Source organism: Anas platyrhynchos, chromosome 9 (assembly GCF_047663525.1).
Source record: "Anas platyrhynchos isolate ZD024472 breed Pekin duck chromosome 9, IASCAAS_PekinDuck_T2T, whole genome shotgun sequence".
Classification (NCBI taxonomy): Eukaryota; Metazoa; Chordata; class Aves; order Anseriformes; family Anatidae; genus Anas; species Anas platyrhynchos.
The window spans coordinates 28,387,501-28,415,038 of record NC_092595.1 but is presented as its reverse complement, the minus strand read 5'-3'; the positions used below and the strand labels follow the sequence as shown (position 1 = coordinate 28,415,038).

At 43.8% G+C, this 27,538-nt stretch overlaps 1 protein-coding gene and 1 long non-coding RNA gene across 2 annotated transcripts; both read left to right on the top strand.

The window, feature by feature from the left end:
* The first annotated feature begins 11,090 nt into the window (after positions 1-11,090).
* LOC113841747 (ubiquitin carboxyl-terminal hydrolase 42-like) lies at positions 11,091-21,999 on the top strand. Its single transcript, XM_072042525.1, has 14 exons — positions 11,091-12,497; positions 14,097-14,334; positions 15,085-15,285; positions 15,870-15,980; positions 16,140-16,242; positions 16,447-16,514; positions 16,671-16,741; positions 17,274-17,356; positions 18,274-18,385; positions 18,762-18,902; positions 19,097-19,197; positions 19,661-19,802; positions 20,483-20,764; positions 21,564-21,999. Exons 2-14 carry the CDS (start codon positions 14,106-14,108, stop codon positions 21,654-21,656), a joined length of 1,737 nt encoding a protein of 578 aa, XP_071898626.1. The 5' UTR covers positions 11,091-12,497; positions 14,097-14,105; the 3' UTR covers positions 21,657-21,999.
* A 403-nt stretch (positions 22,000-22,402) lies between these two features.
* On the top strand, positions 22,403-25,468 carry LOC140003204 (uncharacterized). The gene is made up of 3 exons (XR_011811448.1): positions 22,403-23,288; positions 23,849-24,159; positions 25,308-25,468. It is a non-coding gene; the product is annotated as an uncharacterized lncRNA (long non-coding RNA).
* The last annotated feature ends 2,070 nt before the right edge of the window (positions 25,469-27,538 follow it).

The window sequence follows — 27,538 nt, the reverse complement described above, 5'->3', positions numbered from 1 at the left end:
CACTGCTGAGAGAGATCCATATAGTTTATATCCTCCTCTCTATTTTGGATGTGTATGGATGCCTCTGAAGCTAGAAGGGGTAATAGGCCGTTGTGATGGTGGTAGCACACTGTTTGCTAAATATTACTAACCATGTATTACAAATTATTTATTTTTATAGTAATAGAAAGTGTTCTTAAGCTTTCATTTGTGCTTACTGCTATTTTAGTAATAGGTAGTAATGGTAATAGAAGGATGGTTGGACTAGATGATCTTGTGGGTCCTTTCCAACCTTGTGTTTCTATGATTCTTTCATGAGGAAGCTGTAGACCGCGATGAGGTCTCCCCTCAGCCTGCTCCTTTCCAGGCCGCACGGGCCCAGTGCCCTCAGCCGCTCCTCATATGTCTTCCCCTCAAGGCCCTTCACCATCTTCGTAGCTCTTCTCTGGACACTCTCCAACAGTTTAATGTTCTTTTTGTACTGTGGTGCCCAGAACTGCACACAGTGCTCGAGGTGAGGCCGCACAGCGCGGAGCAGTGCAGGACAATCACCTCCCTCAACCGATTAGCAGTGCTGTGCTTGATGCACCCCAGGGTATGGTTGGCCCTCCTGGCTGCCAGGGCACACTGCTGGCTCATACTCAACTTGCTGTCAACCACGACCCCCCTAGATCCGTCTCTGCAGAGCTGCTCTCCAGCATCTCATCGCCCAGTCTGTACATATAACCAGGGTTGCCCCGTCCCCGGTGCAGGACCCGACACTTGCTCTTGTAAAACTTCATGCGGTTGGTGATCGCCCAGCTCTCCAATCTGTCCAGATCTCTCTGCAAGGCCTTTCCACCCTCAACAGTCAACAACTTCAAGTTTAGTGTCATCAGCAAATTTGCTCAAAACACCTTCTAGTCCTACATCCAAATTGTTTATAAAAGCATTGAAAAGAACTGGCCCTAAAACGGAGCCCTGGGGGACCCCACTGGTGACCAGCCACCAGCCTGATGTAGCCCCATTTACCATAACCCTCTGAGCCCTACCCGTCAGACATTGCTCACCCATCGTATGATGTTTTTTATCTATGCTTGACATTTTTAATGGGATTGTGTATATGGTTTGCTTTTCTTGTTCTCTAAAATGACTTTTTGAGAAATCCTTTATATAATGAACATGAAGTTGAGGAATCACAGACAAGACAGGTGACAAGAACTTCTGAGGTGCTCAAAAGAGTACACCATAAAAATATCCATTTCTGCTTCCTAGCTTTTTTCCTAATCTGTTGTAAGTGCATTGTCATCTTTCTCCCGTGACTGCATTCTACAGGGCTGAGTTTTTGGGATACTAGCTAGCACTCCTGAGCACATTACTTCAGGTTTCTAGGCCAGTCTAATAAGCGTCTTCCACCACTGTGGCACCAGTATGAATATGAACCAGTCCTTTTTGTTAGAATTGTAGGGGTTGGAAGGGACCTCCAGAGATCATCGGGTCCAACTCCCCTGCCAAAGCAGGTTCCTTAGAGCAGGTTGCCCAGGTAGGCATCCAGATGGGCCTTGAATATCTCCAGAGAAGGAGACTCCACAACCTCCCTGGGCTGCCTGTCCCAGTGCTCCGTCACCCTCACCGTGAAGAAGTTCTTTCACATGTTGGTGCGGAGCTTCCTGGGCTCCATTTTGTGGCCATTGCCCCTTGTCCTGTCCCCACAAACCACTGAAAAGAGGTTGGCCAAATCCCTCTGTCCACCACATCTCAGATATTTATACACATTGAGGAGATCCCCTCTCAGTCTTTTCTCCAGGCTGAACAGCCCCGGGTCTCTCAGCCTTTCCTCACAGGGGAGATGCTCCAGGCCCCATTATCGTCTTTGTTGCCCTCCGCTGGACTCTTTCCAGGAGACCCCTGTCTTTTTTGTACTGGGGAGCCCAGAACTGCTGGACACAGTGCTCCAAGTCTAACTTTTCTCAATTGTTTCAGGATCTATCTATGCTATATAAACCATGGAGCTTTCTAGGCAAACACTGGCAAATCGTGAGCCAGGTGCAACTCAATGCCGACGTTTCCGTCAGTGTGTTAGGGGTGGCAGCTTTTTCCAAGACTGACCTACGCCTGGCACCTAATCTGCGTTTCAGTAGATGTACAGAAGGGAACAAAGAGCTGTGTTGTTAGCACTGTATTTAAAAAGCTACCGTGAAGAAGATGCCTGTGTTGAGCGGACAACAGGAAGCTTTCATTGCATCTCCAGGCAAAGGAGAGGAAAAAAAAATATCATTGAGGCAAAAATGTGTTTCTTCTTATCCACTTCAAGACGATGTTGAAAACCTGGTATCCTAAATGCATCTTTACCTCTGGAACCACAGTCAGCTCATTGCATTGCAACTGGAAAATTTCATACTTAAAAGGGAATGACAGGCAACGAGGAAGCAGGAGCGTTCCTGGCATCAAAACTTTTGCTCTTCAAAGTTTTGGGCAAACTTCTCCCCGTTATTAGTCTGGAGAGAAGAAGACCTTCACAGTTAAATATATATAAAGGAGTAAATCTAGGTTGGACATGAACAGCTGTCACAGCTAAGGGTTCCCAGAAGCCCCATTCTGGTTTTTCTGACTTGGGGAAAAGATCAACTTTTAGTGTCTGAGGTAAAAACATTGCTAAAAGCAGCGGTATTGAAGAGAAGTACGTAGTGGGAGTTAAAGCGAAGCGTAGACTAAGATATCTGGACACGTACTGAAGGAAGAGCTCCTCTTTATTCAACTTGGAGGTGGAAAAAAAGGGGGTTGGGGGTGGGTTTTTTGTTTGTTCGCTGTTTGTTTGTTTTTTCTCCAAAGGTTTTGGGGGTGTCCCAGCCAGCCCCGGAGGGCATTCCTCCCTCAGCAGTGGGCACCTGAGGGGAACTCGGGGCTGGAGAAGAAGCCGAGGTCGGGGAGCCGGGCGCCCTCAGCGCCTTTATGCCCTGAGCCGAGGCGAGCCGAGCCGGGCCGGGCCGGCCGCCGCCTGCCGGGCGGAGTGGCTCCGCCCTGCTCCCTGCCGGGGGAGGCTGAGGCACCGCGGCCCGCCGCTGCCTGGCCCTGCCCGGCTCTCAAACCCTCCCGGGGACGGGGGGGGGAAGCTGCGAGGTGCCAGGAGGATGCGAGTGGGTTCCGCGGGCTGCGAGGCGAGGGCCCGGGCGGCCGGCGGAGCTGGGACTCGGGGACGGCTCAGCGCCCGCCCCGCCGGCAGCGGACGACTCCCAGAGACACAAAACGGCGGCGGCGGAGGAGGAGGCAGGCGGCGGGGCTGAGAGGAGAGGGGGGCGAGGCGGCTGCGGGAGGCGACCCCAAGCGGCCACGGGAGACCCCCGGGGAGAAGGCGAGGCGCTCCCCCGGCCGGCCCTGAGGAGAGGGGCGGCTGCGAGCACCCCTTCCCCGGCTCTGTGAGGGGGGAACGGGGCGCGGCTGGGCTGTGACAGAGCCGGGGGTATGGGGGGCACACGGGCAGGGCGAGCAACTTCGCTTTCCGTGCCTTGAAACGGGACGGAGCCAGCCGAGACCGGGCTCCCCCCCCCTCTATATATACACACACGCGCTCGGTGTGGCGGTGGGAGGGGAGCGGGGCCATGTCCCCAGCCCTGCCGGGGGGTTTTGCGGTGCCGGGGGCTTTTGCGGTACCAGGGGCCGCCCTGACGCCCGGCTGACCCCCAGGTGCTGCGTGGCGCTGGAGATCGGCAGCCGGCGGGGCGAGGCACCTAATGGAGGCGGCGGCGGGGCGCTGAGGGAGCGGAGAGGCTGCGGCTGTCAGCGCTGCCCGGTAGGTGCTGGGGCTCCCTGTCAGGCTTGACGGAGGAGTTTGGCTTCGTTGAAGGGTGAGTCAAGGCTGAGGTGGCGGTCCCAGCCAGGACAGGCGCCCCAGAGAGCGCCTTGGGGCTGTCAAAGTGCACGGCGATCCGTGCAAAGGGGGCTTTGTTGTGGAAGGCCTGAGGTGAACACGAGCAGCCCGCTGGAGGGGGAAAGGAGAGGGGAGTTTGGAAAGCTGCGCTGCTGGTGTTAAGCAGCAGCCTGTGCTGTGTTGGTGTTTGCTCAGAGGGGTTTCACGCACGAGGAGCTGGTGGGTGCTCTGAGGAACCTGGTCCAGCTGTGGAGAACAACCTGTATGAGGCAAACCCCAGGACCTAAATGCCATAGGCTGTAAGTCCAAACCTCCCCGAACAAGCAGACACTATGTAGAAAACCCATTTGTTACCATCTTGAAACATTGCCAGCAAGGCAGCCTCTTCCAGTTACGCTGTTAATTGGGTTCTCCGGAGCTCGTTAGAAGGAGGTGCCATTTTTTCTAAACGAGGTGACTGCTAACTTCAGGCTGGCAGTCTTACTAGCTTTCCTCAGCCAAAAAGCCCTTTGCATTTCCGTAAAGCACCTGTGCACTGTGCTTGTTTAACAAAGACAAGTTTGAGACATAACACTTGGAGGTAGGGCACGCATTCTCTTTGTGAGGCTTTCCTACTCCTTGAATGCTTCTTGTGGCTCTCCTGGGCTCTCTCTTCTCTTGCCAAGCCCTCGATGACCTGTGCCTGCTTCAGCTGCATCCAGCGCTCCGTTTGCTAGCCGTAATTGTCGTCATTTATCTCTGCTGGTTATTACTGGGAAAACCGATGTTTATTGCTGCGTGTCCATGCGTCCCTGGAGCCTGTTAGAGCTTGGTTTTGAACGGTTCTGCCTTTTGTAAATTTCTCTACGCTGAAGAATTTCTGTCAAGTGATGGACTTTGTGCTGTTGTTAGGATTCCTTTTGTTCCTAATGTACCAAAAAGGCTGTTTCTTTGGGTCTTTTGCTTCCCTTAGCAGTTTGTGGTGTTTCACTTAGGCTTATTACTATCCTTGCGCTGTTTTTCCCCCAGTCACTTACAAAGCCTGAGGGACAGGATTAATTTTTTTTTAATCTAGTTACCATTAATATAAATGATCTTTTTGTTTGGATGTGACTTCTGAATTCATAACAGTCTTACTTCAAAGATCTACGACTGGTTTTGAAGTCTGATGCTTTCTTCAAGTTTGAGTTGAGAATTTCTTCCATCTTTATGGAACTAACTTCTAAAGCAGCAAGTCAGTGTAAACTGTTTTTCTAGTTCTGTTTGCACATAATAAATATAACGGAGGCATACTCTCTTGTGGCTGAGCTCTGGCCAATCTCTATTTCTATGGTCAGTTTCGCTTTGTCTCAAGGCTGAAGTCTAGCTGAGAATTCCCCTGTGCCAGATGCAGTATTTTTGTATATTATGAAGTTAGCCTCTCTAATTTTGAGAAATGCTGAGCCTGTTGCAAAATTGACAGAACGAGCTCTTTGGGGTCTGTTTAATAGAAGTCCTACGTGATAAGTTTTGGGGTGATGAGGGGAGGGGACATTCTGACCACATTTGGCGGAGTGCAGGAGGGCCTGGACGCGCTATTCCCTTCTGTGAACTCACGGTCGGTATTCCCTCTCCGTCCTGTGCCAGAGACGTGAGGTCACTGATCCATAAATGCCCGAGATGGTTTGCCTCGGAGTTGCCGGTGACTTGTAAACAAGTGATGCAATTTTCAGGATAGCACGGTTTCCCCTCCTCCCTTTGTTTCCTCGCTGTTTCCCAGTCAGGTACCAGTATCAGTGTTCAAGTCCGGCTGTCGGTTGTATCACCTTTGCCGAGTGTGTGCTCACAGGAATCCAGTTTTGTGGTGTTATTAATTAACTTTCTGACACTGTCACATCAGGCACTAAAGGTGCTTCCTCCTGCAGTCTACACAAGGGATGTGATGACTCAAGTTTTCAACATCTTTATTGTCATTGGTAGTATTAATTCTGATTTTCATCTTTTATTGCAGTCCATCATGTTAGTTTGGTTTGGTTTCGGTTTGGTTTGTGGTTTCGTTGTTGGTTTTTGGGGTAGCTCAGGGCCTCCTGAAATACTCCAACCACTCTGCTGCATAAATAGTTGTTTCTTTTTCTGTGGAGATGGGAGCCACCAAAAATGCCTCCTTTCCTTATCCTGTAGCAGCCAGATGGCATTTCGCAAGGCTGCGCCGTGCCTCCCTTTGGCTGATGGTTCATTTCCAGTTCTCTTGCCTTTCTGAGAGCTGGAAGGAACCACACCAGGACCACTCACCTCTTTTCGTGTACCCTTCAGAGTGCAGTGAGCTGCAAGGTGTTGCATAAAGCAGCATCTCTGCTTCCAGGGGATCCTTTCTACCCAGCTCTGGAAGTCAGCCCAAAGGGAGCACAGGGCTGCTGACGTGGAAGAACGTGAAGGGAAAAACAGGCAAGAACTCTGACCACGTTGCTACTAGCTCTTAGAAGACCTTGGAGATAGATCATGGAGAGCTTAATGATGCAAACATGCTTTGAGAGTTTGACTTCTGCTTGCACCTAACAGGTCCACAAGAGCTCACTTCCAAAAAAACCAACAGGCTTCCAGTTGTGTTTGGAGCCGTTCCAGAAAGCCACTTGGTGTTGCAGGTTCTCGTTGGGTGTCTTGGCCTTCTTGACCCACAGCTTGAAGCCGCTGCTGGAGCCAGCCTTGGAGCCAGCAGGGAGCTCCTGAACTTTGTCATGGTTATGGCAAAGGCTGCAGGTGTTCAGCGCCCTGAATCTGGAGAGCATCTCTCAAGCCACATATAGTTTGTGAGACCAGAAAGAGCTGCCGGCTTATAATGAGTGCTGTGACTTAGGCGCACGATTTGTAGAGGTTTTAAGGCGTAGTGCATGAGTGCCAGGCTCCTGTTTGGTCACTGGGACAAAACGAGATCTGGGAATGTTGGATGTCCTAAAAAGAGTACAGGGGAGACAAACGGGGAGGAGATGTGGCTCTTGTTGGCCTTGTTTAGCCCCCAGCCCCTCTACACCCCACAAACCTTAGTTACAGCTGTGGGCTTCTGCAGAACGTCACAATGCCTAGTAAATCTTTGGGATATACTTAAAAGCAGGAAAATACTGTGTTGGTTTCTTCTTTTTTTATATACATAGGGCAGCTGCCAGCAGCAGCACCTGCTGGAGTCGAGGGTGCTGAGCAAGGCAGGGTCGTGTCCCGAGCAGCAGTCACAAGGGGAGCTGAGCGGAGCCCGCCTGAAAACTCGGGGGGTTTCTGCTTCTTAGCAAGCCGAAACACAGCTCCCCATCCCCAGTACTCCTTGCTGTGAGGATGAGGACTGAGGAAGGCTCACCCTGCCTGCAGCTTCTTCAGTTCTTCGTGCGGGGAACTCGTGGAGGAGCCAGTGCCTCTGGAAAGAAAGCACCTGTTGGTACTGTGGGCATCTGAGCGTGATGCTAACCCACGCAACGCTGCCCCTTGCATCTGACAAATGTTTTACAACTTTGACTTCTTTGCAGGTTTTACTTAAATTTGGTGGAGGAGGCTGTGGCTGAGCAGAGAACTAATTTGTTATTTCACTAACTGGAATAATTTACAATGGAAAGAAGCTTTTTTTAGTTAAAAGTTGTGTTTCTGATTACAGCTTCCGGTATTTTACCTCGCAGTCCACAAACACTCTTCTTAAACTTGATTCCTGACAAGTCGCTTTTCTCAATTCTCGCGTTCTTGGACTCCACCAGGGGAAAAGGAAGGCCCTGCTAATATTGCTTGGCTGTTTCCTTCCGGAGGAAGGAGGGGAGAGTTGAGAAAAAGAGGAATGAAGTAAAATGAATTTACTCTTTGCACACGTGCTGAAAGAATAGGCAGGTGTTCTTGGGAATATCTCATTTAAATCTCTGTGTATGTGTTTCGAGAGGATGCGTCCTCACTTAGAGGAGCCAACATCCCATTGCTGGACCTAATCCTGATGGGGCTGGCATCTGAGGGTTACGCGGGCTGCTCCTGGCAGAGCTCTTCCCACGCGGGGAGGCCGAGGGAGCCGGTCGAGCACTGCTCCGCTGCCTGGAAAGATTCAGTCATTTCCACCCAAAGCGAGGAAATAAAAAGCTCGGTCAGCCATTTCATCTGGAGATACCCCGCCCTCCTCCAAGAAATATGAAAAAGGGAAAATGTAGGCTTGGGCCCTCACATATCCCAGCAGTTTGCACCCATTCGGGCGATGCGATTGGGGTCGGGGCAGGCAAAATAGAAGTTACCTTTATTTTTTTTTTTAATTTCGGCAGAGGAAGTTATAAGGTTGATGTTGCCCCTTTGATATTTGATTTAACCCACTGACTGCCTGGGAAGGAAGGAGTCTGTTTAGTTTACCTTTGTCCTAGATTCAGTTTTAATATCTCATGTTTAATTGGAGGGGGAGGGGGGGGAGGAATCTTTATTCTTAATGATTCATGCCGCCTCAAAGCACAGTGGTTTCTACTTGTGTGCTGCCTTTCCCACTGGGGGAGGCAAACAAAAGAACAATAATTTCAGACTCCTCCTTCAGTTTCCAAGAGAACCTTAGCTGCTCAGGGGTAGCTCTGAATTTTAAAAGCATTTTTTTCTTCCAAATTATGTATTGATTGCACATAAAATAGCAGCACCGTAATATGCAATTTCAAACAAATGCACGGGGGTGCTTGGTTGCTTTTAATGCTCCTCCTTTATTTTTATTTTATTTTTTTTCCTCCAGCAGAAAACAAAAAGTGGATTCTGTTCCCATAAGCCGCTCTTGCAAAATCTGCACAAACATTTATTAGTCTAGACACAAAATATTCTCAGCCGGCCTCAGCCTGACGATGGCAAAAAGAAATAAAAATAATAATAATAATAAAAAAAAAGAAAAGGCAAGCTAATATTTACTTGGCTGTGAAAAGGGAAGGGGGGAATCATGCCCCAGGCTAGTGAAGCTGTAACATTTTGCTGGGGCTGCCTGCAACAACAGATGCATCTCGTTCCCCTGGGCTTCCAGTCCTGCCTATTCTCTTCTGCTGAACTTGGCCGCTCGCAAACATTCTCTGTGAGTACCACACCCCGGGCTTCTCCTGGACGCTTTTGATTTGATTGAATGATGGCACCAGGCATGCTCCTCTTCACCAGGCCTGCTCTTCTGCCCCAGAAATCATGTAGCGAATTCATTGATTGGAAAACGTGCAAAATAGGTGGGATCTGGGGTGACTGGTAGAAATCAAAAGGGTTTGAAATAGGCGATGTGACCGCAGCTTAAACCTGCAGGAAGGGAGCATCGACCCGAATGGTTTATCTGAATCTTCAGCTGCAACTTCTGTAAATACCAGCTCCTTCTCCTCATTTGCTACCATGGCAGTTTGCAGACTTTTGCTGAGTTAAAAGGACAAATCATAGTTGTGCGCGTTTGTTTGATCAGGCCTTTACCTCAGCGCTCACGTTCTCAGACTGCTGGGGTTTTATATTTTTGTCATTTTCTTAGAAAATGGCGAATGATGCATATCCCGGCTTCCAGATGATTAGTTCCTTTTGCTCCCAATTTGTGTCAGGCTGCGTTTGGTTGGAAATGAAAATGTAATTGCAAATTCCCCTCAACAGCACAACATGTCTGTGGTATTAATTAAAGCACTGTAAATACGTAGAATATCTGAGAATGCATTCCTTCAAGCATGGCCGTGTTTTTTTAAACCTACAGAGGAGGCAAAATACGGTATTTAGGCTTAGTAGATGAAATGTATTGCTTCTGTGGTGGCAGATCCGTGTCTTGAGATTTTAAACCTGGTGTATCTCATGCTCGAGCCTTCAAAGGAGATGTTACATAGACAATAAAACGTCCTGCTTTTCGGGGAGGGCTCTCCTTAGGTCACTCAGAAAACGCCTTCAGTCTTCACTCACTGCAGCATTCACAAAGTGAATGCCTTCCTGTAAGGTTAGTCACCGATGGCCACTCATTCCATGCTTTCACTAAGAAAAACCTTCGCAGCTTTGAATCTGAATTTCCTGCCCCGCGTTTAGGTGAGCCCGGAGCGGCGTCAGGCATTGCTGGGCTCCTCGTCCGGCGGCGATGGTGAAGTGAAAGATGCCAAAAGTGAAGTTTGACAGTGAGCTCGGGGGCTTGTGCTGGCCCGGTGGCTCTCTAAGCCCCCGTGTCTGAGCAGCGGGAGCATCCGAGCAGCACAGGACGGAGCTCAGCAAGAGGCTGGGGTCAGGGCACTGCTGCAAATAGAAATGCTTTGCTGGCTGCAGAGGTTAACCAGGTACGCAGCGCTGTTTTACTACATGGTGGAGACCTACGGAGAGTGTTTCTGCCCTCCTTTTTAGCTGAAACATCCCCAGATTCTAAGGGGAAAAGGAATAGAAGGGACTTGCGGAGCAATGTTCTAGTGAAACCCAGCCTTCCTAAAGAAGCCTGCCTGAATAATTCCTGTGAATAACAGACTCTTCAGCTATTTCTTAACATAGAAACGGTGCTGACTGCTTCTTCAGAGTAACATAAGTTAGTGATGCTACTGAAATAGTTGTGGTTCAGACGTAGATCTGATTTCTCCTAAGCACGCTGAATTCACAGCTGTTGATCCTCCAGCGGAGGCTTTGCAATTGAACACCTGTGGATAGGTAAGTTTCCCGCTGTTGTTCTCCTTTCCTCTTGTTTTTTTTTTTTGTTTTTTTTTTTTGTTTGTTTGTTTGTTTTTTTCTTAGTAGCATAGGCTTAAGACTCTGAAGAAACGGGCTGCTTTTTTTCATTTCCAACACTGGCTGTTCCTCCTGAGCCCTGCCTTCTATTTTTGCAGTCACAAGATATGTGAATGTAAATTCCTGGGAGAGAGGTAGAAAACTCTGTTTCAACTGGTGTCTTTTTCGGCCATGTGGGGAGACCAAATAGGGTGGTTTTGAATCTTCTGGCTCTTATTCAGAGCAGCAGCATGTGGAGGGAGACAGATGCGTGTGCTTTTTTAGTGCAATGGCTTCAGAAGCAAGAGGGGAAAAAACACTTTCTCTGGGAGCTGGAGAAGGTGTCCTAATCGCAGGAGAGGTTTCTAAATGGCATATCTTTGCGAGTGTTCCTGTAGTCTGGAGGTTTTTGTTTGTTTGTTTGCCTTTGGAAGGTTTTACTGTTAATCTTCACGTCCTTCAGCAGAAGTGAGAAATGTGATTTTATTTTGTGCAGTGTCGCGGACCCTCCGAAATCTACTGGGAAGGATGAATACCTCGCACAGTACCAATGTGATGACGGTGGAGACAAGGAGAAACCAAGAAGATCAAAAGAACGTGACCTCATTTCTAATGAAAACGTTTTGTACGGCAAAGAGACTTCTGAGCCTGGTGAGAAATTGCGGCAAACTTCCTCTCTCAAGTGTGACACTGAATGTAGCTCTAAAAAGCTTTCCTCCTCAGCTATTGCAGAGAGATGCCAAGGTAGAAAGGACAAGACTAAAAACACTGAGAAAGAGCATTACCAAAGCAAGAGGGAACATGCTCCTAGTGAAGAGAAGGAGAGTCAAAAAGCAGGTCCTTCCAGCGGCCAGGTTCAAAAGGCGTCACGCTGGAGCTCCGAGTTCGGCAGCATTCCGAGACCGTTTTGGCGGTTGTGGAGACGGCCCTGGCTGAGGTGGCTGCTGCTGTTGCTGCTGTCCCCTCTGTCCTCGCTGTTGCCGCTGTTGCCGCTGTTCCCGGACCTTGGAGACCTCCGGCGGCTCCCTGTGACAGGCCCTGTGGCCCCGGGGAGCTGCCCGCCGCCTCGTCGGCCAGCCCGGCAGCAATCCTGCCAGCACAGAATAGCTCACTGCGTTTCAGGGTAAAGTGACGATTAATTTCTATTTCCTGGCCTGGGTGCTGCTTCCTTCTTTAAGGAAGCTTCAAGGTTAAAGGTTAAGCTCAGTTATGTCAGGGCCCAAGTCCGTTTCGTGAAGGGGCTCTTGTACGAAAGCTTAAGCTGGGATTGACTCTCTGCTAAGCGGAGGCCAAACGTGTACCTACTGAGAAGCAGGTCCTAAGTGATAACGTTTTCTAAAGAGACTGCTAAACACATCTGAACAGTGCTGCTGCAGAACTCTGAATGGGGGGATAGCAACTGTCTTAACTGATCTGGAATCTTGAGTTTACTTTTCAGTGGACAAGAGGTGTGTCTCTCAAGGCAAACAAAGAGAGGAGTAACACCCGATACTCATGTCAACATAAATTTATGCTCAGAGCGTAGGTGTAGGAACAGCATCGGTATGTATATGGAACATCGGGAGAGGAAGCTCTGTCGGTATTTACAGTTTTTCTACTACCTTGTCAGAGAGACGTTATCTCCACATTAGAAATGGATGTATTTTGAAACGGTGGTGGTGGATCGGATTTCTTCTTTCTAGTGTTAATATTTGCTCTTGAATCGTACTTAATACCTGGTAACGCCTCAATCAGTTGTCAAAAATAAACTTAAAAATGTGTAAGGCTTATCTCGTTGGTCAGTATAAAGATCAAGGCTTTTTTCCTTTTTCCTTTACCTTTTCCTTTCTTCCCCAGTATTGTTTTTCTTTTCTCCTTCTCACTACAGTCTTAATTTTGTTTCTTGTCCCTTAAGTGTGTTTTCAGTGTGTTGCTGAAACATTTTCTCTTTCAATCCGAAAAAAGGAGCTGTCACTGGTGAAGATCGGAGCTTATCTGAAAATCCCTGAGCCCAGGAGCTGTCACCTTAGTCTTCCAGTCGGACAAGGACGACTTCATTTCTCGTGTAAATGCATTTTTCAGGTTTGCATATTGTTTTTTCAGGAACGGAAAGTGTGTATAGAATGGATTTAAAATCAATCTTAAATGTAAAATGTCAAGGGAAAAAAGTTCTAGTTACAACCTCTGCACATAATTTGCCAGCTGTGGGACTAGGAGTTTTCTTATTTACTGTGTTTTGTTTAACGTGTCTGAAGTTTAATGGATAGCAATCAAGGCGTGCTAGAAATCTGAAAGCACTTTATGCTTTGTTCTCTCAGTCATTTTGGTATAACAAACTAGCTTATGTTTTAAACGCTCCATTAGGTTAGTGGTTTCCCTATAGGTAACAAGTCCCTGTGTGCTACAGTAAGACAGTAACAAAACATGAAGTATAGAAGTTCATCCTGTCATGGATGCTTCTGCCTACGGACACACAATTATGCTTATTTAAAGCGGTATCACCTTGAAACCTAATCAGCATTTTAAAAAGGACTTTGTAGCAGTTATTGGCTTTTGTCCTGGAGGGCTGAGGTTTGTTTTGTTTTGTTTTACATTCAGCATTTCCGTTTCTAGCTTACATTGCCCTGTTGTTTTGCATGAGGAAAACGTGCAACTTTACAAAGCAGAACGGAAAGAGCTGCTTTTTAGTCTAACGTTTCAGTTTTTTGTAGGAGTTTTAAATGTGGTAGGAGTAAAACACCAGAAGTACTGCTGCCAAAGTTATATTCAAACTCGTATTTCGTGGAGAAGCAGAAGAAGCCTAGGGAGAAATAAATTTGCAAACGTGCTCTTCATGCTCTCCTTTCCCAAGATTTCTCTGAGATATAGCCCATCCTCTGTGGGTTTTGAGGTGTATGGTTCCCAGGAGTGAGAAGGAGGGCCAAACATCTCTCTTCTTGGATCTCAACATGCCAGGGCTTTAGTGTACTGCCACTTACGGCTCCGCTTTTTCACCTGGAAAAAGCGACCACATGATGTAGACTGAGGAGCCCTCACAAATTAACTTGCTATCAGAAAGTGACGCCCAGAAAAGGTGTATTTAAAAGCTAGGCTCATTATAGAATAACAACAAACCCCTCATGATTGGTGCAGTAGACAGTGAGGTAGAGAGCGATCCCTGGAAAGACAGAAGAAAAGGAGCAGTGAGTTCTGGGTACCTTTGTGCACACGAAACAGAAAAACGCAGGCAGTGAAGTAATAGTGTTCCATTACTAACGCCAGCAATAGATAATTGCAACAATTATCTATTAGATCATAGGTAATAATTAACAGATAATTGTGCAACTCTGGAAATCAATAAATAACTGATTCCCCTCAGAGAATGTCTTCTACATTTTTATATTAAAAAGACTCCAGAGTTGTAATGGATTAAAATCCTACGGAAGTGAAAGAAATGGCATCAGCCACTAGTTCTGCAGAAGCTAAAAGTAATACCGATAGAGTTTAGATGGAAATTTTCACTTTGTGTGTTTAGTTTGGGGATTCTTTTTAAATCATTCATACCAGCGATTTAGTTCTTAAGGCTGTTTCTTTGAGATTAAGTGACAGGACTTCTGCTATTCTTTTCTTCTTGGAATGCTTCTTGATATTCTTACGTCAACCAGAACTTCTGTCTCTGTCGCAGGTGTCAACAATGACCGTAGTTAAGAAGCCCAAATCTTCAAAGTCTAAAAAGCCCTCTTCAAGGCGGTCTGGCAAATCCAAGAAACCAAGTACTAAAATACTGATGTCACGCACCGCAAACTGGGGCCAGATACCGCCTGCAGAAGGTTCAAGCCAAGTCTCTGTGGCCCAAGGACGTGGAGGTGCTATTTACTGTAGATCATCTGAAAAATCTAAGGCTTTTGCCCCAAGAGATCTAAGTAAGTGTGAGCTTTATCCTGACTCCATTTTCTTCAAAGCAAAAGTAGAAAATGCAGTTCTTACTTGTTGCACTGATAGAGAAGGGGACTAGTGTGAACAAAGACTTCAAAAGTGAATCTCCTAAGGCAACTGAAGTGACTGATGTTACAGAAATTAATTTTGATATATTTACAGTCAACAGAGAAATATGGGGAGCTTTTTGTAATGCACAGATTCATCCATGTCTTTTCCGTTTTGCAAAGAAAAGTGTTTGATTGTTGCTATTCACAGCTTCCATTTTTCACACGTTTTTTGAATGATAACATTGCTCAGGAAAAGATCTGGTATCTGTAGGGGTATCGTCATTCCTAGTTACTAGTTTTTACCTTTTTTCCGTATAATTTCAAGTCTAAGCTTGTGGTTTAAGTTATAATAAGGAAAAAAACAGTAGTTGAGTTAATCAGGTTAAAGATTATAGATGGAGAGGAACTTGGCATTAGGTACTACAAACAGAATGGCAGTTAGCCTTGCCTTAGAAAAATTAAAATGGTTGACGAAAGCTGTTTTTTTTTTTGTTTTTTTTTTTTCCCCAAAACATTGTGTTGACCAGCCAATTTGAATTTGGCGGTATTAAAGCTGTCTGCAATAATTTTCTTCTGGCTTGGATTGTAGCTAGCTCCTCTAGGTGCTCCTGCAGAATAGTATTTTTTTAAATACCTTGCTTAGAAACAAACAAACAAAATCTCTTTTTAAATTTAACTTTCTTGCAGTCGTTAATGATGGAATTGCTCCACCACAGAGCATTCTTTTTCCACCTGAGAAGATTTGTATGGATTGGCGAGAAACACAAAGTGTTGGAGTTGGCCTGTACAATCTTGGCAACACATGTTTTCTTAATGCTACTCTACAGTGTTTGACCTACACACCCCCACTTGCCAATTACATGCTTTCTCTCGAGCACGGCCAGTCATGTGAGTACTTTCTAAGAGTATTTCAAATCTGTTGGACAGCTCTGAAGGTGAAAGAACAGCAGTGATTCTGAGACAAGCTTATTTGCCTGATTTTACCTGTAGAAGCTGGCTTTGAGCACTGTATTAGCAGTGGGCTCCGAATAGCATACGGAGTGCAATTAATGCACTGTTTGTTTAATGAATGAATTTATTTATTTATGTATTTATTAAAGGATCATTTATTGCTTCGTGGGAATAATGAAGTGCATTGGACAGTAATGCATTTAGTAGTAATTTTAGAGAGTAATACATTTTTCAGCCTGTGGAGTTCACATTCCTGTCAGCCTTTACAAATGTGACTTTGCAGTAGTCTTTTAGATTTCTCATCACAAAATGCATTTGAATACAGGCTTAGTGGATATTTTTATTCTGTAAAGTTGTGTGAAATGAAATGTTACAAGACTGTTGGGACATTGGCATCTTGGGAGAATAGAATGTAGCAAGGAGAGTGGATATCGTATCTATAGTTTAAATTTTACTTAGATGTTTGTTTGTAGTTATGGATATTTTGCTGGACTGGGATGCTTTCTTCTTTCACTCTTCAGGTCGTGAACAAGATTTTTGCATGATGTGCACAATGGAGACTCACATTAACCAGGCCCTGCGTTGCACTGTTGATGCCATCGAGCCTACGCATGTTATCAGTAATCTCAGTCGTAAGTGGCTTCAGATGTGTTTCTTTTCGATAGCTTGTAATCTTCAAATACTTATTTGATGTGTATAAGTGGTTTTAACACTAGAAAGAAGAGAGATTTTAGAAATACAAGAATGATTTCATTTTTAAATGAGGTGAATACTATCATCTTCTTCTTTAGGAATAGGACAACATTTCCGTTTTGGCAGTCAAGAAGACGCACACGAGTTCTTGCGCTATACTGTTGATGCTATGCAGGAAGCGTGCTTGAATGGAAGCACCGAGTAAGCATAAACAAGTTCACTTTCATACATTCTCTAGCACCTTCTAGTCCTTTATTTACTATTAAAAATGATCTCTAGCACCTTTTAGTGCCTTATTTACTATCAGCAACGAAAGTCTACATCATCCTTAGTTTTCATAAAACTCTTTGAAGAGTTAACTCTGCGCCTTAAATCTTCTGAGGTCTGATTATAATTTATTTCCAGATTGGACAGATCTTCTCAAGCTACCACCATCATTCATCAAATATTTGGAGGATTTCTAAGATCGAGAGGTACTTTAAAAAATATTCCTGTCCTTAGAACTGATCTGTGTCTTTTGTCGGTAGTAAAGCAGTCTGTAGTTTGTCTAAAGTAGTATCTGGCAACAACTTGAATTTGGACAGTTAGTCTCCTTCACATAAGGTTAAGCATTTATATTTTGCTTCCAGTGAAGTGCTTGAATTGCAAAGCAGTTTCGGATACGTATGAGGCATTTCTTGATATCACTTTGGATATAAAGGTAAGATGTTTTCTAAATATAATTCATGATGTTTAAGTACATGCCTAACTTTCTAAATTAAACTTGTTTACCTTAAAAAACCAAACCACATATAATGTTAAAACGTAAGAGCTTGGTGGTGCTAAGGAAGTGGATTGGACTTTGTCCTTCTGTGGAACCCATGTAAATAGTCTCCACATTTGCATTGGGTTTAAGGGGAAAGAATTCTCTTTCTGCAAAAATTATAATGCTGTCATACTTCTCTGTTGTTCTACCCCAATGTACATCTAATTGTTAGACTGATGAATTTGTCCCCAGTATTGATGACAAAGCACACTATAGATGCTGTCTAGGCTACTGGAAAAGTATTTGTTCCGAAGTCAAATGACTTCCAGGTGAGGTCAATGCTGAGCATGCTCTTTCTGCCTCCTTCTTCACAGTGCTCATAGTAGATCGCTGGAGTATGTTAGTAAGATTCTCTTACAACCTACTAGTACGTCTCTGGAATTTTGAATTTACGGTGACTTTACGCTCTTCTTTCTCGCTCCTCTAGGCGGTTTCATCTGTTACCAGAGCTCTGGAACTCTTTGTGAAACCTGAAGAGCTGGGTGGAGAGAATTGCTATAAATGTAGCGAGTAAGATTTTGACGAATTAGGTCTTAATCCTAGATGTCAGTTTTATATGTTGCATGACTCTGTTGGACTACCTCTAAACTTTGGATCTACTTACGAGTTTTGTGGAAGTTTATAAAACACTTGGATTTTTGTTTCTTTGGAGGGGGGAAGTCTTGTTCAGAGGCATTCCCTATGGGTTTGCAATTCTCTGGCTCGTATTTTGCCATCAGAATTCAAAAAGAGATACTTTTGTTCTTTCTATTTATTAGCTCTCGACAGTACTTTTCTTGATGTAAACTGCCCAGTTTCCGTTGTTCTCTGGGCTAGTGGCTAATTTTCACTGCTTACACTCTAGGTCCTACCTTGGAGCGGGCAATGTATCAAACTGAACTATTGTGTTTCAAAGGATGGCAGACAGTTTCAGTGTCTTTCCAGACAAGCTCAGTACATGAAGACTTCCTACTGTTAAATGTCTCCCTCCTGTAGAATGACCATGTGCTTCTGTTGTATTTTTGATGTTGATAGACGACCTATGTTGGAGATTATTTGCAATTTCTAGTCCTGGGGACCAAGGCTCTCTCGTTCCACTTTCATTATTTGTATTTCCCTTGAAAGCTGAAAGAATGTATCCAGGATTGGAGTTCAAATAGCCACTTTTGTAGACCAAGAAATGGTACCTTGCCATCCAACCTGGTAATACCCTTTCGTGAGAGATTCCTGTTCCTGCTATGCCCGGGGTTTTGGGAGAATTTACCTTCTTCACTGTATTAACAAACCTGACACGCAGTGCATGGGTTTATGAAAAGAAAAAAGACCAACCTATTATGCAAGTAAATGTCATTCAAATAGCATAGGCATGCGTGAGACATTAAAACGAGTTTGTTTTGGGGGCGAAAAAAGAAGATGCCTTCAAACACTTATCTCTGCTTGTTTTTAAGGTGTAATAAGATGGTTCCTGCATCCAAGAGATTTACCATACACCGTTCTTCCAAGGTTCTCACAATATCACTGAAAAGATTTGCAGATTTCACAGGTGGAAAGATCAACAAGGTATATTTACCACTGTAATGCAACTATATCATTGTGTAATGGGACATCCCCCAAAGCTGAAAGTTGTTTATATTTTCAGACAGTAATTGTAGACTAACGACTATGGCTTATTCTTTCTCTTAATATCAATAAAGTTCCCGCTTGACAAGAAGCATATGCTTTCCTCTGAGAAGGCTGATTCATCAGGAAACAGTTCTCTGCAACTTCTAGTCTTAAACATTGTTTATGGGAAGACTTATTTGTAGTGAATCAAGAAATATCTTCTAGAAATATATTCTAGAAATAAATTCTAGTCTGTGTTTTTTGGAAGTGTTTTTCTCTGGCTAGTCCACGAAGTACTCTGGGATAATTTTCTATCTTCTTGGTCTCTCTTTAGGAGGTGAAATATCCGGAGTATTTGGACCTGAGAGCCTACATGTCACAGTCAATGGGAGAACCACTGCTCTATGCCTTATACGCGGTGCTGGTACATCACGGTGTCAGCTGTCACTCAGGACACTATATATGCTATGTAAAGGTAGAAGTCAACAGCATTTCTAACAGGGTAAAGGTTGTGCTGGCAAACCAGTGAAAGCGTGACTAGCAGCTACTGTTTCTAGGGAAAAAGATTTCATTATATTTTTATTTGACACGTGTGTATTTTGTTCCTATCCGTGATTTCATTTGGAACACGTGCAATTCACCTAAAGAAATGGTTGTCTTTATTTGCAGGCTGGTAATGGACTTTGGTATCAGATGAATGATGCTAAAGTAGTCCGTACTGACATTAAGAGAGTTCTTGGTCAGCAAGCTTACATACTTTTTTATATCAGGTAATAACAAATCTTAACATGTGTTCAGAAGAGATTTACTTTCCTGTTATTGATATTTTTCTGTTTTGCAAGTGTTTTTCTTGCTATCCCAGGGAAAGATTATTATTTGTCTAATTCAGTTCTGTCTAACCTGAAATTCTCTGTGTCATTTATTATCTTTTGTTGCTTGGCCTGAAACTGCAGCACTTGTGTAAATTGCTATCTATGTGTTACCTGTAGCTGGCTAATTTAGAGAAGGAGAAAAATGAAGGTCATCTGTCGTGTAAGAATGAATTATTGTTCTGAAAGTGATAGTCTTAGTAGGAAGACTGTTCTCTCCTTTTCAGTTTGTAGTCTTGGCGAAGCCTTCTGTAGAGAAGGCTTCCATATCGTATGAACTGTTCCTCTAAAATTATAGGATGGGATTTAATCCAAGAGTAGGCTGAAAGAAAAACTAAACTCCGATCACTGCTCTTTTCTGAAGGCGCTATGATTTGACACTTGGAGAACGTGCGTTTTACTTGCCAGCACCATCTTATCCCTGTTCATTCCCTCCTGGTCAGCAGGGGGCTAATAGTAAGCAGGCTGGATTTATGGGACCACGACTTCTTCCTCATATGATTAAGGTAATTCAGGGAAGTGGGAGGGCAGGTAACGGCACCAAACTGCTAGTGGGTTTGGGGTTTGGTGTGGGGTTTTTTGTTTGGTTTTCAGCATCTTAGTTTTGTTTTCCTTCCCATGCTGCAGCTTTCTTCACAGCCTTCATGCTACAGCCAGAGTCATTCAAACAGTGGTTACTGCTAAATTGTGCAGCCATGCGACTCCATTACTTAATACCTCCAAGACAGCTTTCTAAAGCACAGAGAGCTACGCTCTTTGACAATTTAAGCAGAGTGTACTAATCCTCGAATCATTTAAAAGAGGACTTGTTTTTCCTATCGTCGTCACTTTAGCTAAGACAGGGAAAACTAATTGTCTTATTCCTGAGCACCAGAACAATTACTTCAGGCTTTTCAGGGTATGTTTAAAGGGGAAAATAAATATATTTGGGAATAGCAGCAGGTAATGTTAAGTTGTTTGGCTGGTTTTCAAAGATGATGTTAATTTGATTCCAATCGGCTGTAAACCAAAAGCAGGAATTGAATACGCTTATTGGACTTGCATTTATCTTTAAAGGGCAGTGTGTTTTTCTTTGTAGGTGTTAAGACCATTTGTAGAAATACTCAGTAGGAGAGTTTTGTGTTTCAAAATGTTAAATGCAGTGTTTGCGTTAATCCATCTTGCCATTTCTTCTTTTTAAATACAGAATTCAAGCCGTTTAAATGGAAATGGATCCATAAAAGAGGACGCAAAGACCACTGGTGTCACCCTAAAAAGGCCATCTTCAGCACCACCGATGGCCTGTGTTCAAAACCAGACAATTACCAGGCCTTCAATTACTGATCCGTCAAGAAAACAGAAGATCACCACCAGTATTCACAATAAATTGCCTGCTCGTCGGACTGTGTCACAGCCTGACTGTCTTAGCAGTGCTGCGGAGGACGAAGATCTCTACCAGGCTGTTCCTTCATCCACAATTACAAATTCGGTAATGCAAATGAAGCAAATGCAAACAAGCAAAAAAGTTTCTGATGAGATTTTTGTGGAGCCAACAGTGAATGAAAATCCTAAACTCAGCTCTGATAACACAGTCCCTTACGGTGCAGAATCTTCAGGAAAATCTGAGGAGGAGTCAAAGGGCTTATTTAAAAGGAATTGCAATGCAATGTCCTCTAATGGAATTTTGGTTGGAAAGGTAGTCCGTACATTGCAGCATTCCGGTTCTTCCTGTCAGAATGCTGACGAAGGAAGATCCCAGCATGAGCTGCCAAAAACCGATTCACTAAATGGTGCTATTAGGTTAGTTAATGAATCGAAAGAAAACGGACTGAAACTTGATGATTCCACTTGCCGAGTTGAACCTGTTAAACCTTCTGAGATGTTCTTTTCTAAAACAAATGGATTGCTTGAAACATAGATTTGCTCCATCGAGAATTTCTCACCTATGATGTATTCGGGAGTGTTTATTGTGTTCCTAATTCAGGTGAAATACTGAGAAAACACAGCACAAATGTGATTGTAAGACTTTGTGGTATTATCCCATTAGAATTTGCAGACCTGAGCTTACATTAGAACTTGTCAACTTAAGCTCAGCTGAGATAAAAATTCCTAAGTTTCATAAAGTAGATTTTGGGAGGTGAGTTGGGGTTATCTTTGAAGTGTAGATAATGCATACAACTCAAAACGGTCTTGCTTACCATTTAATGGAGAAATTCTGACAAGACTAGTCCTCAGTACTACTACAAATAGTATTTTTTTGTCTGCTGACTTGTGCGTTTTGATTGCAGATGCCTGGAGCTATGCCTTCAGTCAATCGAGAAATCATCACGGAGTCCCTCACAGCCAGCCAGCTGAACAGCTTGTCAGAGGAAACGAGGTAAAATGAGCACAGTCTGATTAAGACAAGACCTTATGGAAGTTCGTTACGGTTTTATCTGTCTACTAATAGTATTTAATGGAAGGATTTAAATTAGTACAATTCCATGCTGTATGTCCAGCGTTACGAACAGAACTAATGATCAGCACTGAGCATATCACTCTGATGCAGGTTGGTGCCTCAAGGAGAACTTGTGTTCCTTCATAGAATGTTTTTCCATTTTTCTCCACTGTCTGGAGAAACACTGGCTGTTCCCCGCTCGCCCCTATGCCTTTTTTCTCAGAGCAGCAGGTGGAAGGAGACGGATGCATTTGCTTTTTTAGTGCAATGGCTTCAGAAGCAAGAGGGGAGAAAGCACTTTCTCAGGGAGCTGAAGAAGGTGTCCTAATCACAGGAGAGGTTTCTAAATGGCATATCTCTGCGAGTGTTCCTGTAGTCTGGAGGTTTTTGTTTGTTTGTTTGCCTTTGGAAGGTTTTACTGTTAATCTTCACGTCCTTCAGCAGAAGTGAGAAATGTGATTTTATTTTGTGCAGTGTCGCGGACCCTCCGAAATCTACTGGGAAGGATGAATACCTCGCACAGTACCAATGTGATGACGGTGGAGACAAGGAGAAACCAAGAAGATCAAAAGAACGTGACCTCATTTCAAAAGAAAACGTTTTGTACGGCAAAGAGACTTCTGAGCCTGGTGAGAAATTGCGGCAAACTTCCTCTCTCAAGTGTGACACTGAATGTAGCTCTAAAAAGCTTTCCTCCTCAGCTATTGCAGAGAGATGCCAAGGTAGAAAGGACAAGACTAAAAACACTGAGAAAGAGCATTACCAAAGCAAGAGGGAACATGCTCCTAGTGAAGAGAAGGAGAGTCAAAAAGCAGGTCCTTCCAGCAAGAGGAGGTGTTCTCAGAGCGTGGAAGTTGTTCATCAAAAGCGTCACAAGCAGGAGCACTGGGAGGGAAGCAGGTGCAGATCTTTCCCTGGTGAAAGAAACAGCCCTGAGAATGGCAGAAGAGCAGTCAAATATTCAAAGTCCAGGTCTGGCAGCGGAGGAAGATCAGAACAAGGTAGCAATAGATATTACCGATCCAAAGGGGAAAGAAGTTGGAGCAGAGAAAGATACTATCGAGATGAAGCACGGAGGTGGGAAAGATGTAGCTATTACAATGATTACTATTCACCTCATGCGACAGGAGACAGTAGAGAGCGAAAGTTCTCTCACGGCGATGCAGCCTTTGACAAATGGACTGCAACTTACTACGGCAGGTCACATAAGCATTATCATTACAAAAGTGGATGGCCTCACGGTTCCCTCTTGAGAGATGAAGATGGACGTCGCTTTAGCACACCCCGAGCAGACTTGCATCGTTGCTCGGTATCTCAGCAACATTCTGGAAGACATTCTCGTGAAAGACATGCGCTTCCACCTGTGTCAGCTCATTTGGAGAACTGTCGCCAGAAAAATGAAACAGAAGGAAACAGAAAAAGAAAATCTACCCGTGCAGAAGGTAGTGAAAGTGAAATAGAAAGGAAAGACAGAAAGATAGAAAAGGAGCTTTTAGGTGGTGAAAAAAATGCAAAAATATCACAAGTTCTAGAAGAAAAAGAAGTCTAAGGATAAACATGGAGAGAAGGATTCCAAGTAAGCAAGGATTCCAGCATACTCCGCATTTTTTATCCTAATTCTTTTCTGGGTGCTTCTCATGTATTCCTTCTTTTTTTTTTTTTTCTCCTTTTTTTTTTCTTCTCTTTTTTTCTTCTTCTTTTTTTTTTTTTTTTTTTTTTTTTTTTTTTCTGGTAGTTTCTAAGTTACTTAGATAGCATCAGCTGGCTGGGGATCATGTTGTTAGGTTGATCAGTGAAGATAGGAAAGCTATTGCTGAATTGTTTCAGAGCACTAGCTTTGGACCACATAGTTGGAAACACATCCGTACACCATTCTGGATTAGGTTAAAAGTTTTTTTCTGCTTGCACGTATTCCAGAGCTAGCCATTGTTAATGATCTGTGTACAAACCAGGACCTATGGTCCTCCAATCTGAGGGCTTAAGTTTGCTACATCTAAAGTAAGTTGCGTGTGCACAAAGCACCACAAAATAGCTGACATGCTGCAAATCATCACCTGTGGTAAAATAAATAAAGTTTCATATAGGCAACAAGTGCCACATCTTTTTTTCTCTTTTAAACTTGCATGTTTCTTTCAGACTTCACGATTTGTGTTTCTGTGTGCTCCACTTTGACAATGCCAATCCCAAGCGTAAAACAAGAAGAAAAAGGAGAAGAAAAAGAAGAAAAAAGAGAAACAGCAGGAAAGTGAAAGGCTCCTTGGAACACTTAGATCCTCGTTTCCAGAAGATAACGCGGGAGAAGAAGGAAGAATCCCATCCTCCAGATGGCTCTTCATGTGAGCAATGCAGAAGTGAGAGCAGTAAACAACCTTACAAGGAAGGGAAGCCTTCCAGTGCAGGCGAAAGCAAGAAATACACCTCCGTCTCATCCAACGAGTGTATTAAAGGTAAGCGGCCGCAGTGTGTTTGAGGAATTCCTTTTCTATTAATGTAGAGATTATTTCCAACAGTCTTGAAGTGCTTGGTGACTTAACAGTCTGCTGGATATTAAAAAAAAAAAAAGCTGATGGACTTTTTCTTTCCATTTTTAAATGACCACTAGGAAAGAATGCCTGAAATAAAGAGGTGAAAGGCAAATAGTTTTCATTTGGTGTGATGATTAAGTGGCAAACAAGAGGAAGAGTTGCAAGATCCCTTCTTAAATTCAGTCCAGCCAAGTAGGAAAAGTAAACGTGGACAGCTGTATCTTGGCAAAGAAGATAGTAGGGAGCAAGGAGGTTTAGCAGTCAAGATGGAAGGTGATGCCATGAGGCTTACAGGCTAGTAATGTTCTAGTGAAACCCAGCCTTCCTAAAGAAGCCTGCCTGAATAATTCCTGTGAATAACAGACTCTGTTCAGCTATTTCCTAACATAGAAACGGTGCTGACTGCTTCTTCAGAGTAACATAAGTTAGTGATACTACTGAAATAGTTGTGGTTCAGACGTAGATCTGATTTCTCCTAAGCACGCTGAATTCACAGCTGTTGATCCTCCAGCGGAGGCTTTGCAATTGAACACCTGGAGAATAGGTAAATTTCCCGCTGTTGTTCTCCTCTCCTCTTGTTTTGTTTTGTTTTGTTTTCCTAGTAGAATAGGCTTAAGACTCTGAAGAAACAGGCTGCTTTTTTTATTTCCAACACTGGCTGTTACTCCTGAGACCCGCCTTCTATTTCTGCAGTCACAGGATATGTGAATGTAAATTCTTGGGAGAGAGGTAGAAAACTCTGTTTCAACTGGTGTTTTTTTCGGCTATGTGGGGAGACCAAATAGGGTGGTTTTGAATCTTCTGGCTCTTATTCAGAGCAGCAGCATGTGGAGGGAGACAGATGCGTGTGCTTTTTTAGTGCAATGGCTTCAGAAGCAAGAGGGGAAAAAACACTTTCTCTGGGAGCTGGAGAAGGTGTCCTAATCGCAGGAGAGGTTTCTAAATGGCATATCTTTGCGAGTGTTCCTGTAGTCTGGAGGTTTTTGTTTGTTTGTTTGCCTTTGGAAGGTTTTACTGTTAATCTTCACGTCCTTCAGCAGAAGTGAGAAATGTGATTTTATTTTGTGCAGTGTCGCGGACCCTCCGAAATCTACTGGGAAGGATGAATACCTCGCACAGTACCAATGTGATGACGGTGGAGACAAGGAGAAACCAAGAAGATCAAAAGAACGTGACCTCATTTCTAATGAAAATGTTTTGTACGGCAAAGAGACTTCTGAGCCTGGTGAGAAATTGCGGCAAACTTCCTCTCTCAAGTGTGACACTGAATGTAGCTCTAAAAAGCTTTCCTCCTCAGCTATTGCAGAGAGATGCCAAGGTAGAAAGGACAAGACTAAAAACACTGAGAAAGAGCATTACCAAAGCACGAGGGAACATCACGGAACATTTTCCGTGATTTTCTTCCTGAGCAGAAGTGTGCAGTACTCCTTTTCCATTAATGTAGAGATTATTTCAAACAGTCTTGAAGTGCTTGATGACTTACCAGTCTGCAGATGTATTATCAAACCAAAAAAAAAAACCCGACTTGGTAGACTATTTTTTTCCCACTTTTGAATGACTACTAGGAAGAAGGTTGTTCCGGCATCAAGAAAGTCATGTGGAATGTAACAAAATTTACTGAACCAGTAAATAAAAACTATATTTTTCTATTAGTTCCATTGTTTCAACTCTTCTGACGCTTATGGATGGCACAGATAACAGAGGGGAGATCGTGGTAATCGGAGCTACCAACAGACTGGATTCTATAGATCCTGCTTTACGAAGACCAGGACGCTTTGGCAGAGAGTTCCTCTTCAACTTGCCAAATAAAGAGGTGAGAACTTAAATTCAACGTTAGTTCTACCATGGCAAAGTCCAACTTTATAGGAAAAAAAAATAATTGACAACTTGAACAAAAGAGTGATATGTGGAGACACTGCGTTGTTCCATGGAGGGCAAATCTGGTACTGGATATATATGGTCAGGATGATACCACCAAGTAGTTAGTTCTATAATCAAACCTTTCATTCCCAAAGTTGTACCTGTTTGCTTAATTATTTAGTCCACTTGGGCGTTTTCATCATGAAGTTGTGTTTGTGGTCTCAATCCTTCACTTCTGAATGAATAGGGGACGTGTTTGCATTTGATTGTGCCCCGGATCGGTGGTAGTAGTTTGAGTCATAATTATTTTCTTCTTTATAGTAATTGTAGCAATTTGAAGCATTGTGCCAGAAGTGCTTTCTGTGCATTTACAGCCTGAAAAGCAAATGTGATGAAGTAATGAGACTGTCACAATGAAAGCTTGCTAAGTTTTAGAGAAGATTTTTGGACAACAAAGAAATGTTTCTGGATAAATTTTTCATTACAGTATTTTCCTCTGGGTCATTAGGTCCCGTAGTTTGGAAACTTGTTATTGAAGCTATAAATGCCTTTTCTTTCATTGTAGGTTCCTAGAAAAAGTTCAGTATAACAAATAAGAAATATTCAATTTCCTGGTTGAAAATGCAGAGTGTATATTAAATAACTGTAAAATACTTGAAAGTTGAGCAAATAAGAAAAGCGTATTAATAGATGAGGGGTTTTGAGGAAGGACTGGTTTTTTTTTGTTTGTTTATTTGTTTGCTTGCTTTTTGGTTTGTTTGTTTCTTGGTATTTTTAAGGAAAACTTGGGGCAAGCTAAAACGCAATGATTTTGCTTCCAGGCTAGAAAAGAAATTTTCAAGATTCATACTCGTGACTGGACCCCTAAGCCACCGGACATGTTGCTTGATGAACTAGCTGAGAAATGCATTGGTAAGACTGAAACCAAAATGGATTCTTGCTTGTGAGCAAGTTGTAAAGAACCTTAGCTTGTACCAGGCAGTACCCAAGCTCTTGTGTCTTGCTGCACAACTAGTCAACGAGGCAGCTGGCACGCCTTCATAGCAATCAGAGTTAGATGCTTTCATCTATTTACTCTTTGTTGTCGTTCTTTTTGTTGTCTGAGAACGTTAAATGGTTCTGGGGCATCTTCCTCAAGAGTATAGTTTTTGATGAGGAGTCTGCTTCAGCTGCATAAGCGCAGGATATCAGACAGTGCGCAACATGAAACTTCCCTGCAGAGCGGTAGCACTTTGAATTCCCTGTTAACCTGTTTGGTTTTGGCATTACAAATTCTTTAAATGTTGCATGTTGTAAACCTGGGCCTTGACTGATGTAATGTTTGATTTTTGTTTGTTAGGATACTGTGGTGCAGATATCAAATCTTTATGTACTGAAGCTGCGCTGTGCTCTCTACGTCGATGCTATCCTCAGATTTATGCAAGTAGGGAGAGGTTGCTAC